Source organism: Apis cerana, linkage group LG12, assembly GCF_029169275.1.
Source record: "Apis cerana isolate GH-2021 linkage group LG12, AcerK_1.0, whole genome shotgun sequence".
Classification (NCBI taxonomy): Eukaryota; Metazoa; Arthropoda; class Insecta; order Hymenoptera; family Apidae; genus Apis; species Apis cerana.
This window is the reverse complement of record NC_083863.1, coordinates 5,884,325-5,896,096: the sequence shown is the minus strand read 5'-3', so window position 1 is coordinate 5,896,096 and position 11,772 is coordinate 5,884,325. Positions and strand designations below refer to the sequence as shown.

The following is an 11,772-nucleotide window of genomic DNA, read 5'->3' as shown; positions in this document are numbered from 1 at the left end:
GAAGAAATGGAGAGAAATTTGATCTTTAATTGGTAAAAACTAATTATATCATAAATTTATTATTATTGAATTATATTTATTCTTTTTTTTTTACAGGAATCACTCAGTTTTCAATGGAATAGAACAGAAAGAATATTGATTCTATGTAATATAAATTTTTTTAAGTAAGATGGAAAAAATTTTTAATTTTTTTAATATATATATAGGATAGGATATTTTTAAATTTTTGATAGGTAAGATGTATAAACGAATTATTTAACTCTTATGTTAGAAATATTTTTTGATATATGTCAGGATGTGTGAAAATGTTTGATTCGATCATTCTGTTATTTATCCTATTTTAAAAAATCCTGTGATAAATATTATTTTCTTCCCAACCTTGTTACCCAACCTTAGCCTTCTTTTGCAATATTTTTCAAGGCAATATCATCATGAATGGCTTGCTAAATTCCTTAATTCTCTCGTTCCATCGTAAACACTACCTAACAGTTATCCTCTGCATATCTTCTCCCTAAAAATCAAGTATTTTTTATAGATTGTTAAAAACAGTTAGATTGACGCTATTCTGCTTTCAACAATCTTTAAAATGTAGTGTTATGTGCATTGCAAGTAATTTTTAAAATTTTAAATAGGCAGTGTTTATAAACTAATTATTTAATGCGTGTTAGTAAAATCATTATGTCTTTAATAGGTAGATTAAATAATTTATAGTTTGGATGCTTTTATAGAGCTTTTATAGAAATTATTTCAAAATAATTTAAAAAATAATTCAAATATTTATTTATTTGAAAAATATTAAAAAAAAAATAGCCGATTTAGCTTGAACTACTATAGAATAGATTTAGTATATGTTTAAATTATTACGCAAAAAACATTTTGAGGTCGGTATTATATAAGATAAATATTGACGGTCGGTATTTATCTTTTTCTTTAATAATGTTGGGTCGATAATGTTGGGAATATCTAATACAGATGAATTTCTTTATTGAATTCGTGAAATATAATATGATATGATATATCATATATGATAAAAGTGTATTACATTTTATGTTTTATCTTACCTATCATGAATTTTATTTTAGTAGATCTATATTTATCTATATTTTAAATATAATTGTGTAGAGTTTCTAAAAATTATCGACTAAGCATAGAATATATTTTGTACACGAACCTTTTTAGAAGATTATTGTTGTACTTTCCACCGTAAGATGGTACTGTTTGAAGTCTTTTCAGCTTGCGACACATACTGGAGATTTATGTAAGCTCAACTACATATTTTAAATACACCGTCGGTATTTAAATAACTTTTATTATTTTAAATATTAAAATACCACACTGTTCGCTTTTACACGCAATTATCATCTTTTGTTAATTTCACTCCAAATATTATTCTATGTACATCTTTTCCAATATATCGGAAAACTTATATGTACGTGTCCACTATTGTACTGTTAGGGGTTGCTTTCACAGGGGAGTAAGTCACGAGACGACCTGACGTCACGCATGGTGCGATCGACCAATCGGAGGTGGCGTTCTCGCGACTAGTCAGTTTTCCGACTGCTAGACTAAGCGCGACGCCATATTGCCCGTGGCCGAGTGGTGGCGGCCTGTGTTTATATCCGTTTCGTTTTACCACGTTTCGACGGACCACCGGGAGGTCTCGCGAGTGACGTGCCGAGCCGTGTACATGCCCGTCTACGCCACCCGTGAAACAGGTCGTCGATTCGCGTGACAATAGTGAACTGTGCGCGATCGTGGAGTATCGACGTGACATACCGTGCTTTGTGTTAGTCTCTCTTTCCCGTTTCTTCTCCCTTCCGTAAACTAGTGCCGTTTACGCTTCTTTGCCGTCGTTCACCCTTTATCTACAGCCTTGTGTTCTGACGTGCCACCAGGATTTAATTGTCGTCAAACGGAATGCCAGTTCGTAAGCAAGGTGGTAAGCTCTCTTATTTTACCGAAACAAAAACCACCCCTGAACTTGCCGTCGATTCGGAGTAAAATCCAGAATCGTCCAATGGGAGGGGCGATACGTATGGGTCACTCGGTCAGCTGTCATCTGACTGTCAGTTGCATGCCTCTTTAATCTTCTTTCTCTTTTTCTCTCTCTTTCTCCGACGTCGAACTATTGAGTTTCAAGCTGATACTTTTCCTCCCCCTTTTTTTTAAACGAGAGAAAACTCGTGGTATATCTGGTGAAAGGTTTAATCGTCGATATTCATGATTGAAAAGACTTCATCAACTCGTTGTTATTGTTAGTTTTTCTAAATCGTGCGAGTTGCGCACAACGCTCGACCTTGAATCCCATAGTTAATCGAGAGAGGTCGCATGTTTACGAGAATGCAAGATTACGTTCGATATAATCGCGCGTGATTATTAAAGGGATGATTAATGATCGCGATACTTGTTGGAGTTTCGACCACGTGGTACGTGTAACTTGGTCCGTGGTGCTTGTTTCGATTTCTCTTACAAATGTGATATATTATCCGGAGTAGGTCGTTATTGAAGCTATTCAATCTTTCTCGGAGCTCTTAATTCTATTTCACCCTATCGTTCGACCGATCTTTGAATGAGTTAACGCCATATTTTTCGTTGCGTTTATCAAAATGAAATGAATTACGAAAACGTGAAAAGAATCGATAGATCGAAATATTAAATGCGCTTTCCTCTTCATATCGATGTAGGCCAGCATAGTAGAATGTGTTGCAATAATCACACGGCTGTTAGTTGTCGGTGTTTGGACGTGGTCCAAGAAAACGCAATAATTTCAGCTCTGGCGGGACTCTTTTGCCGCGGTTATGCGACGAGGTACTCACGGCCACGGACTCAGTCCGTTTGCATCATGCTTTTTCCCCCCCTTGTTTCTTCTTTTCATTCTACCCTTCCCTTACGATGATTTGCAACGCGCGTATTTTCTAATAGACTTTATTTTTATATTAACAAACCGCTCAAAATAGTTGATTCGAGTGACCCTTGGCTTTTATCTTCCCATGATATTTTTACATTATGAATAAATATTTTATAACTTCTGTATCTTGTATATAATTTATAACGTATTAATTATTTAGATAGTGAAATAATTAATATTATAATATAAATAAAGAATTAGAATGATAATTTTTTTTTACAAATAACGATTTTATTATTTTAAATTCAGTATAAACGGAATGAGTTTAGTATCCTGGGGATAATAACGAAACGAATCATTCTCGCATAAAGAAATGCATCATAAATCGGATAGTTGAAGGACTTCCTATAATCCTGAATGTTCGTTGACCTCTCGTAGAGATACAGTGAAAACGACTGCTCTTTCGTAGCACGTGCCAGCTAACGCGGCATCTCCCTATGTACGGTTTACCGATCGATAAAAAGAATTTCAGAAGCGCTTCGTATTTCTGAAACGTAGAGCTCTTTCACGTTCGTTTTTGACACTTACTGATCCAATCGATATAATTTCGTACATTGACGATACTTTCTTTTTTTTTTTTTTTTCTTCTATCTAAAAACTACTACTGGAATATAAGATTCAAATATCGAATACAAGATTCGCAATATCTCTTTTTCAATGAATATTTTGTCGTAATAAAAATCCTAGATGTATCCATATAATATCCTTCTGTTCTTCTGTGAAGAAAAAATGACCACAATCATTTTTATTACGCGAATCCCTCGAACAATTTAATTTGAGAAAAGATCACGTCATCGATCAGTTCGAGTTTCTTGATTCTTTTGCACGTTTCAGCATTTTGTATGTTCAATACTAGATCCTCAACAATTTCGAATCAATCTATTTTCGTCTATGAAAAATACTCGTATTCCTTTCCCGATCTTCTCTTTCTCAGTTGCGAGAATAGAGAAAGAGAATACTTAATTGCAGAGAGGGCACGTTGCTCGCAATTGAATTTATCCTTTTATTATCTCTCCGTTATTTAGAAATCGTGGCGATTCGTTATCAATTCGTCACGATTTCGGCTCGCATTGGATTCATCCATCTTTGAGCTTGATGTTCGAGGGAAAGGAAGGAAAAGAAGAAAAGATACAAATATCTTTTCGCGCTTCTCCAGGCCCGTAAGACGATACGCGCGCGCGACACCGAGCCAACCAACGAAGCCGATAGTTTTCAATTTCTGCGGTGCAGGCGCTTCGTAGGCAAAGACGAGGAGAGAGTCAAGGATGGTTTATGGGTCGGTGATTCGCTTACCCCGGCAACCCACCAAGCTTTTATGCATGCCGATGTATGTACATTTTATATTCTCCGGCTCCGTTTCTGCCCGTAAAGCCTCGTTTCCAACGGCGCGCAACGTTTCGTCGGTGAATGCGCCCCGAAACCTCGAAAAAGGGTCGATTTTAATAGGATGTCGGCCACGAAGAGGGGCCGGTCGGTTCACTTTGCCCACCCGTTGTCGAAAAGACCGTGAAAGGAAGTGGAGGAACGCGTTTGAAGACAAATAAACGCGGCTGCTTCTGTGCCGGATGCGCGCGGCATTTAAAGGGGGCACGAGCGTAAAAGCGGTTGATTCGAAGAGGGTATAAAATTCGTTTCTTGTTCCTTTGGATTAATTCTGCGTACGTGCTCGACACCTCGTCGCGGGTACTTATTTTCGGTGCGTTTAATATGGAAAATTAGAGGTTAGGATTTTTCCATATTCCGTACTTACACGGAACGGATATTTTATTCATGTTTCCACGTCATGTTTTCCGCCAACTTTTCATATTTTCAACGTCTTTCGTTGCTCTCTGATATTCGTATAAACTCGATCATGATAATGGAAGCGTAGCCCGAAGGCGTACGTACACGTTTGAATATCGTACAATTGCGTTTAACGTTGAAGCAAAAGGGGGGAAAACATTTGATCCGAGTAATTCCGTGCAATTCGAAATAATTAATTTACATTTGTATATTTCGTAGTCATGTGTTAGGTATCTACTTAATTAATAGCGCGATAGTGTTTGATAAAGCGGGAAATATTTGATAAAGTGAGAAAATTTTTCGAGATATATAACCCTTAAATATAAATAATCTCTCTTCTCCTCTCTTCCACCGGTCGCATGCATATTTTTAATTTATTTCCTCGGTTTAATTCCCGCATGTACGAGCACGCGGCTCATTTATGGACGACGCTTTGCTGTGGCTTCTAGCCAGTAAATTCGTAGGAGGTTGGTGTGCGTGCAGGTAAGCGTGATGTATGCGAAACGGAGACGATATAGGACGAAAGGGGAGACAACGTGACTGATAATGAGAGTAATGAATAGGAAGTGGGCCGAAAGCTTATGTACTTACACTTCTCGTGGGGATGTGCTCGCCGTTTTGCGGAAACCGGCTATTTAATCACGTCTCGTGGTTCTCTTGCCATGCCGGCTATCGATGCTCTAAACAATATCTCATGTTTCTTTTTTTTCTCAAAAACCATTATTCCATTAATTTTTAAGATTCACTTCAAATAATTGTTCCACGATGTACTTCCACGCGTCATCGAATTGCGAATTAAACGATCCGATAAAAGTTTCGCATTTGATTAGAAGTTAAATGGGTTAAAAGGTGCCTCTGTCAACGCGTTAAATATTTTCAATTATTCAAATATCGTTGGGAGAATGGGTTATCTTCTTTTTACTCCAATTTCGCTCCCATTAAGCGCGATGAACTTCGAATAGAGATAGGAAAAAAAGGTTTGGCCGTGCCAAAAAAGAGGAGATAGCGGGAGGAGACGCGTTTACGATCGATAAGAGGGCAAAGGTCGAACAATCGCGTGCAAGTTCGATGGCAATCACCGATAATGAATCCGCCCAGACACTGTAGACAATGCTCAGGATTAAAATATACCGGAAGGCGAAGGGTAGTGTATAGGGCAACGTTAAATTGGATTCTGGTAGTAGCTTTAGAAATACCTATTCGCAGCTGCACCTGCACGCCGTCTGGGGAAGTTCCGCCGAAACAATTCGGTGGCTTCCGGTTGGTATACATAGAGTTGGTAGATATTTCACGGTATTGGTTTCTGTCATGAAACCGTTGACTCAGGCTAGGATCGTTAACGTTAGTTCGCATGGACTATGCCTTTCGGATTTTCTCATTGTTTCAACGTTCTATTTCCTCTCACTTCCCTTCGTATAAAGTTATCAGACATTATCCTTTGAAACGATGATGCCTTCTATGTCCTGATTTTAATGCAACCAACCCGGTATCCGTATAATCCTAATATTTCCTAATAATTTATTTTTGATGAACGAAACGTCGATGAATAGAATTCGAAGCGACACGTCTTCCTCATTTCTGGTTTAATAAACAAATTTCGCCGGGTGAAAAGAAGTAAACTTTATATATCTACTATATGCATATCATATGCATATCATAATGAATCGTACGAACAGAACGCACATACAAATCTTCGCGTGACGAAGATTCTATTTTAGTTTGCAAGAAAATTAATATTTTCCATATTCTCGATGTATACTCGTGCGAACCACACATCGGTACAAATCACTTCGAATAAAGAATGAGTTCCGGGGATATCGCCATATTCGAGATCGTATTGTATTTTTAAAAATGTAATGTTCGCTCGAAGCGAACGAATGAAACGATAAAGCATATACGTACAACATTGCTAATTGATCATTGAAATGTTAAACGGAATCTCGTGCGTCATGAATTAATCCTTCCGAGAATAATTCATTTCCGTTGTTCCGTCCAACTTTTATTTCGCCCGGTTTAACGAAAATACAGTTTAACCAATATTAAATTATATCGATACACACTCGAGCGCGATTTACCTCCATTGAGTCAAGTTCACGCTCTCTTACTACAATCCTTAGGAATTCTCGATCGAGGAAATCGGTTATGATTTGATCGATACTTGCCCGATTTACGCGTAACTCGTCTAATCGCGAAATTATAATCGAGTTTTGTAATTTAATTGCATGGTAATTTTCGTGCTTGCTAGATTGTTCCTCGTGATATCCTCGTGGTTTATCCTTCCTCTGCGGTCCCAATTGATCCGATCCACTGTGATTTCATTTTACACCAGTCGATGCAGCGATCGAACATTGCACACCGGTGGGTTTCGTCGTATACTGGTCGGTATCAGTCACAGCTCTTCTATCTTTGGATATATCTTACTAATTAACGTGAAAGCGGATGCGAGCAATAGCTAACTTGCCAGGTTAACATTGTTCGGCTTATACATTGGCGTGGTGCATAAATCATTTGGAGCTTAACCAAAACACAATGGCTCAATAAGAACGTTATGGAATTTCGTAATGGGTCTTCTATACCTATCGCCGATAAATTGAAACAAATATCTATTAAAAATTTATCGTGTATATCGTTATAAAAAAGAAACAGAAAACGAATTCTTTTTCTTTCGTACGTGATGATTAAACATGGACATTTTTTTTTTAATTTTTGCACGATTAACGCAATATATAAATAATGAATTGATAAATAGTTTACGAGGTAGTATCATCTTCATTTGATAACATTTCACTGATTGGTAATAACGAGTTTTGTTCGTTACGTCGAAATGTTTGGAAATAGGTAAAATGAAACGCGTTCGACGATCGCTAGATTCGATGATGAGGAAAGAAATTGATAGCAATTATTCACAATTAATATACGGTGTTCATCGTCGAGAAGTATAAATTGATAAAATTATTCGTATCGTAGGTATCATACGTGCCGCGTTATGGTCATAAAGCTAATTGTGTCCTGGGGAATGTGCATACAAATGGAGATTCACAGTAATGAATTTCAATAATTAACAAATCATTTTGTCCAAGATTCCTCGACTGTTGCATTCGTGTTCTCGACGAGGATCGAATTTCGCGAAGAATGATATATCTTTTTATTGCCTCTTACCGAAATTTTATTATCTTCAAATTGTTCATCGCGTTAAATTCAAAAGGATGGATTAAAATCCGGATGGGAAAAGGAAAAAGCGTTATTAGCTCGCCAATATTAAAGAGTTAAACGATGCTTAAGTCTTGGCTTTAACGAGCGATTCTGTTGCCAGCTGATATCCGATAGATCGGATCTGGCGATCACATTGACTGTTGTTGTGATGTCGCGTGATATCGATTCGAAATGTATGTCGAAATCGCACGTCTGTCTTTGGAATTATGCCGTCTACGCTCGCATATAGAGATGCCATTCTTAATCGTTTCAAATTGACTTAAATATCAAAAATTTAAATACAATTTGAAAGTTTACGAGTTTCGTTTCTGTTTGATAAATTGATACTGGAACTGATAAAGCAGATGAAGAGAGTTTTTCGAAAACTCGCGTGTTAATGGCTCTTTATTTAAATATATACGTATCGATACGATTCAGTTGTGAAAACGACGAATATGATATAATATTGAAAGATACACGTTCCCGTGCAATTACGTATGCGTTATTACGCAAGTTATATTCGAGCAAATATTGATTCGCGTACGCATATTTATACAATATTCTAATAGCTAGCGGAAATTTTATACGTCGCATTTATTAGAGACTAAATTCTACCTGATTCTCGATTCTGACGTAATTCTCACTTTAACATTCGTAGAAACTTGAGAATATATCGCAACTCGAAGATAGTTTTACGTTACTTTTAAAAATTGCAGAAATTCTTCATTTTGAACGTCTCTTCTAAATTTTGGCTGGGAAGATCGATTGATATATTTTAGATATTATCGAGATAATATTATCGCAATCGAAACGACGTTGATATTTAATGGGTAGTATTTACAAAAAAAGAAAAAAGGAAAAACTTAAATAGAATGGATCTCGTTATTTTTCAAACAACCTTAGTATACGTGTGTGTAAAACACTCGAACGAACACGCGTCTATAAATGTTGTCTGCATGTGGGGCACACGGAGGGACGTTCACACGCGTGGGTATATCTTTACAGTGGATACACAGTGTGTAACAAACTTGTTCACACACAGCAATGGACGCTTACCATCACACAGAGAGACGATACGTATAGACACGATTCTTCTAATGTGGGCCGTCGCCGAGAATGTTAAATTTAGGGTATGTTCGAGCAGTCGATTCTCGAATGGTGCCCACGCACGTCGCAGGTGCTTTTATCGAAAGTTCGATTCAGCTTTTCGCTGAAATCAAAGTTTTCGAGCGTCGTTTTCCCGTGTTTTGTTCCGGTCAGCCCTTTTCTTTTCTTTTTCTTCTTTTTTTCGTCGAATCGCCGCCGCAGATCTCCGAGTGCAAACTCGCGAAAAACGCGACCTGTTCACAAACAATTTCGCGTGTCACGTGTCGTTGAACCGCCACCACGTGTAGTAGAGGCGTGACAATACAAATAAATAGGAAGCATGCTGGCAAAATGCCAGCACGCGCCATTATGGATTCTGAAATTGGAAATATATATCCCAATCGCGGTAAATAATCGAGAATCATGGAATGATCATTCGCAGATGGCGAGAAAGTTGGAATAGAAAGCAGCAACGGTTCACTGTAGAACAATTATAATCGTGAGAGGCATAGGTAAAGAAATGATAAGTTAAAAATTGGAGTTGTAATGGAAAATTTGTGATTCAAAAGAAGATCCAGAGGAGAAGATACAGAGGATTAAGATTCGTTTAAGAATTAAGATTTCGTTCAAGAGAGAAGCACGACGAGATATATTGTCAGAAAAGAAATTAGAACTTATTATAGTTATTGGCAGTATAGAAATAAATCGAGGAAGCATTGGATGGATATATATGTGATGACGTAACATGAGTACTGCGAAAATGTGATTACTATATTGCAAATACAATCTCTGCAGATATGACGACATTCGAGGTGTCTCGCGTTGAGATTTTTTCAGACGTATCTCGTTGACTCCACTTCGTGTGTCTACGGTCGATAATCTCTCGACTTTTCTCTTGCTACATTTTCAACTCTTTAATGAGCTCGCAAACATTGAAATCTGTGCACGTATGATATTCGAGAGAACTGTGCCAGCCAAGATTCCATTATAATAAATATAATTTTATAAAGAAATATTTTATTTCGATATTTCTGAAGTTAAAAATAATTGGCACAAAAATCGTGGATTAATTCGTAATTTGTAACGAAATTTTCTGAAGAAGTGAGAAGGATATTTTTCAAAATTAATAATAGATAACAGGCTGCTTTATGATTCAATATGTGGTTGCCGGTGATATCTATTTTATGGACTATCGTGAATTTGGTGCAGCGTAAATTTACGACAAAAAGTGTGATGTATTCTACGTTAAACGAAACAACAGGTAATTTTTCTCTTTAAGTTACTAGTGTTGACTTATACGTTATCTAAAAAAGATTATGAAATAAGGCAGTATATTAAATCATAATAATCCGTGGCGGGAAAATATCGATTGTTCTCTAAATCTCGCAAAGATTTACGAGAATTTCAAACATGCGAAATTGCGTTTTACTGTAACTAGCTATCGATGCAAGTAGCGATTATGCGATTTCTATTGTCATTTCTCAATCGTGATTTATACGATTCAGGTTAATGTCGTATCAGAAGCTCTGGAATTTGTTTCTCTACAGATCGCAGCTGTAATTTCCGAATACCTTATTGGCTAATTAATCGGCGAATAATTGAATTGGTGGAATGTCTTCTGTGTTCTATTATTACAATTATGTATGCAATAAACTATATTGAAGTAAAGAAAGAAAATTCATCTTTTGAATATTACACAGCTTTAATCATTAAAATAATACCAATAAATTGCACAAGATAGAATATTCACAAGAAATAACGAGCAAATTAATTATAAATTTTAACATTCTAGGGATTCGATTTAATTGGATGTTTTAATTTATACCTTGATTATATACATATACATATTAGTTTAACGTGCAAAAATATCATCAAATATTCCTCTACCTTTATTCTTGTCCTTTCTTTTTATCTTCTTTACGTCGTATATGTTAAAATGTTTTCCATGTTAAAACAGAGCTTAATCTGATTTAATCTTGACTTGAATCGAGCCACTTTGATTATCCGTTGATGCTTTGACGATTGATCCAAAAGCTAGTGAAGACTCAATTTATTTTTTTCCACTCAAGAATGATAAAATCTTTTTTCTCCCGAGGTTGATTGACCGGGTGCTCGTTGGAAGTATTTTTATTTATATATTTGGCGAGTTTGAGGGAGGATTAAAAGAACATCTATGAGTTTTAAGAAATAGCCTTGAAATAGCAGAATTCGCCTCTATCCACTTCAGAATACTGACATCATCACGAAACCTTAGAATCTCGTGTTCGATGTTAGATAAGTTCGATATCTTCAAGACTTTAGTTTAATTCTCAGTGGATCTTTCACGATTCTGAGCTCGTAAACCTCAAAGTCCTAAGATTCTTTAATGGTTTAAGATATATCCTCTGGTTTAGACGCTAATCTCATAGAACTTGAAGTTCTAAGCATTTCGACGTGATCTCTGAGTGTATCGATTCCGAATTTTTACAGCTCGAGCTTCGAGGATCGATGATCTTGTTTTCACAGGATCCAAGGATCACAGGGGTTTAACGTTCTTGAGGTGGTTCATGGATGCTTTCACGATCATCTCGGGATAGTCTGCGGTCATTTCTACGATCCTCTAATTTAGTTTATTCAATTTTTAGGTAATTTTAATTTCGAAATCATCGGATGCTCTTTGCTTACGTTAATTATTTATATATGTTATGTCCAAGCGTACGGGACTCATACTTCTTTTTATAGACGAAGATATTACAGATATGATTCGCTTCTTTATTTGTTGAATTTATATAGCGATCCACTTATGTAATTTCATTCTTATTATG

General features: G+C 36.5%; 1 protein-coding gene across 4 annotated transcripts in view; it reads left to right on the top strand.

The window, feature by feature from the left end:
- Window positions 1-1,069: 1,069 nt before the first annotated feature.
- The window catches only part of LOC133667033 (disks large 1 tumor suppressor protein-like), a 132,607-nt gene continuing 121,904 nt past the window's right edge, over window positions 1,070-11,772 (top strand). The window contains exon 1 of one of the 4 annotated variants that reach the window (XM_062082716.1): window positions 1,070-1,936. In XM_062082716.1, the coding sequence (XP_061938700.1) occupies window positions 1,918-1,936 (19 nt within the window). In that variant the 5' untranslated portion in view covers window positions 1,070-1,917. Of the gene's footprint in view, window positions 1,940-3,162; window positions 10,230-11,772 lie in introns of those variants that run through there. The other 3 variants (XM_062082715.1, XM_062082713.1, XM_062082714.1) reach the window with 3 other exon arrangements.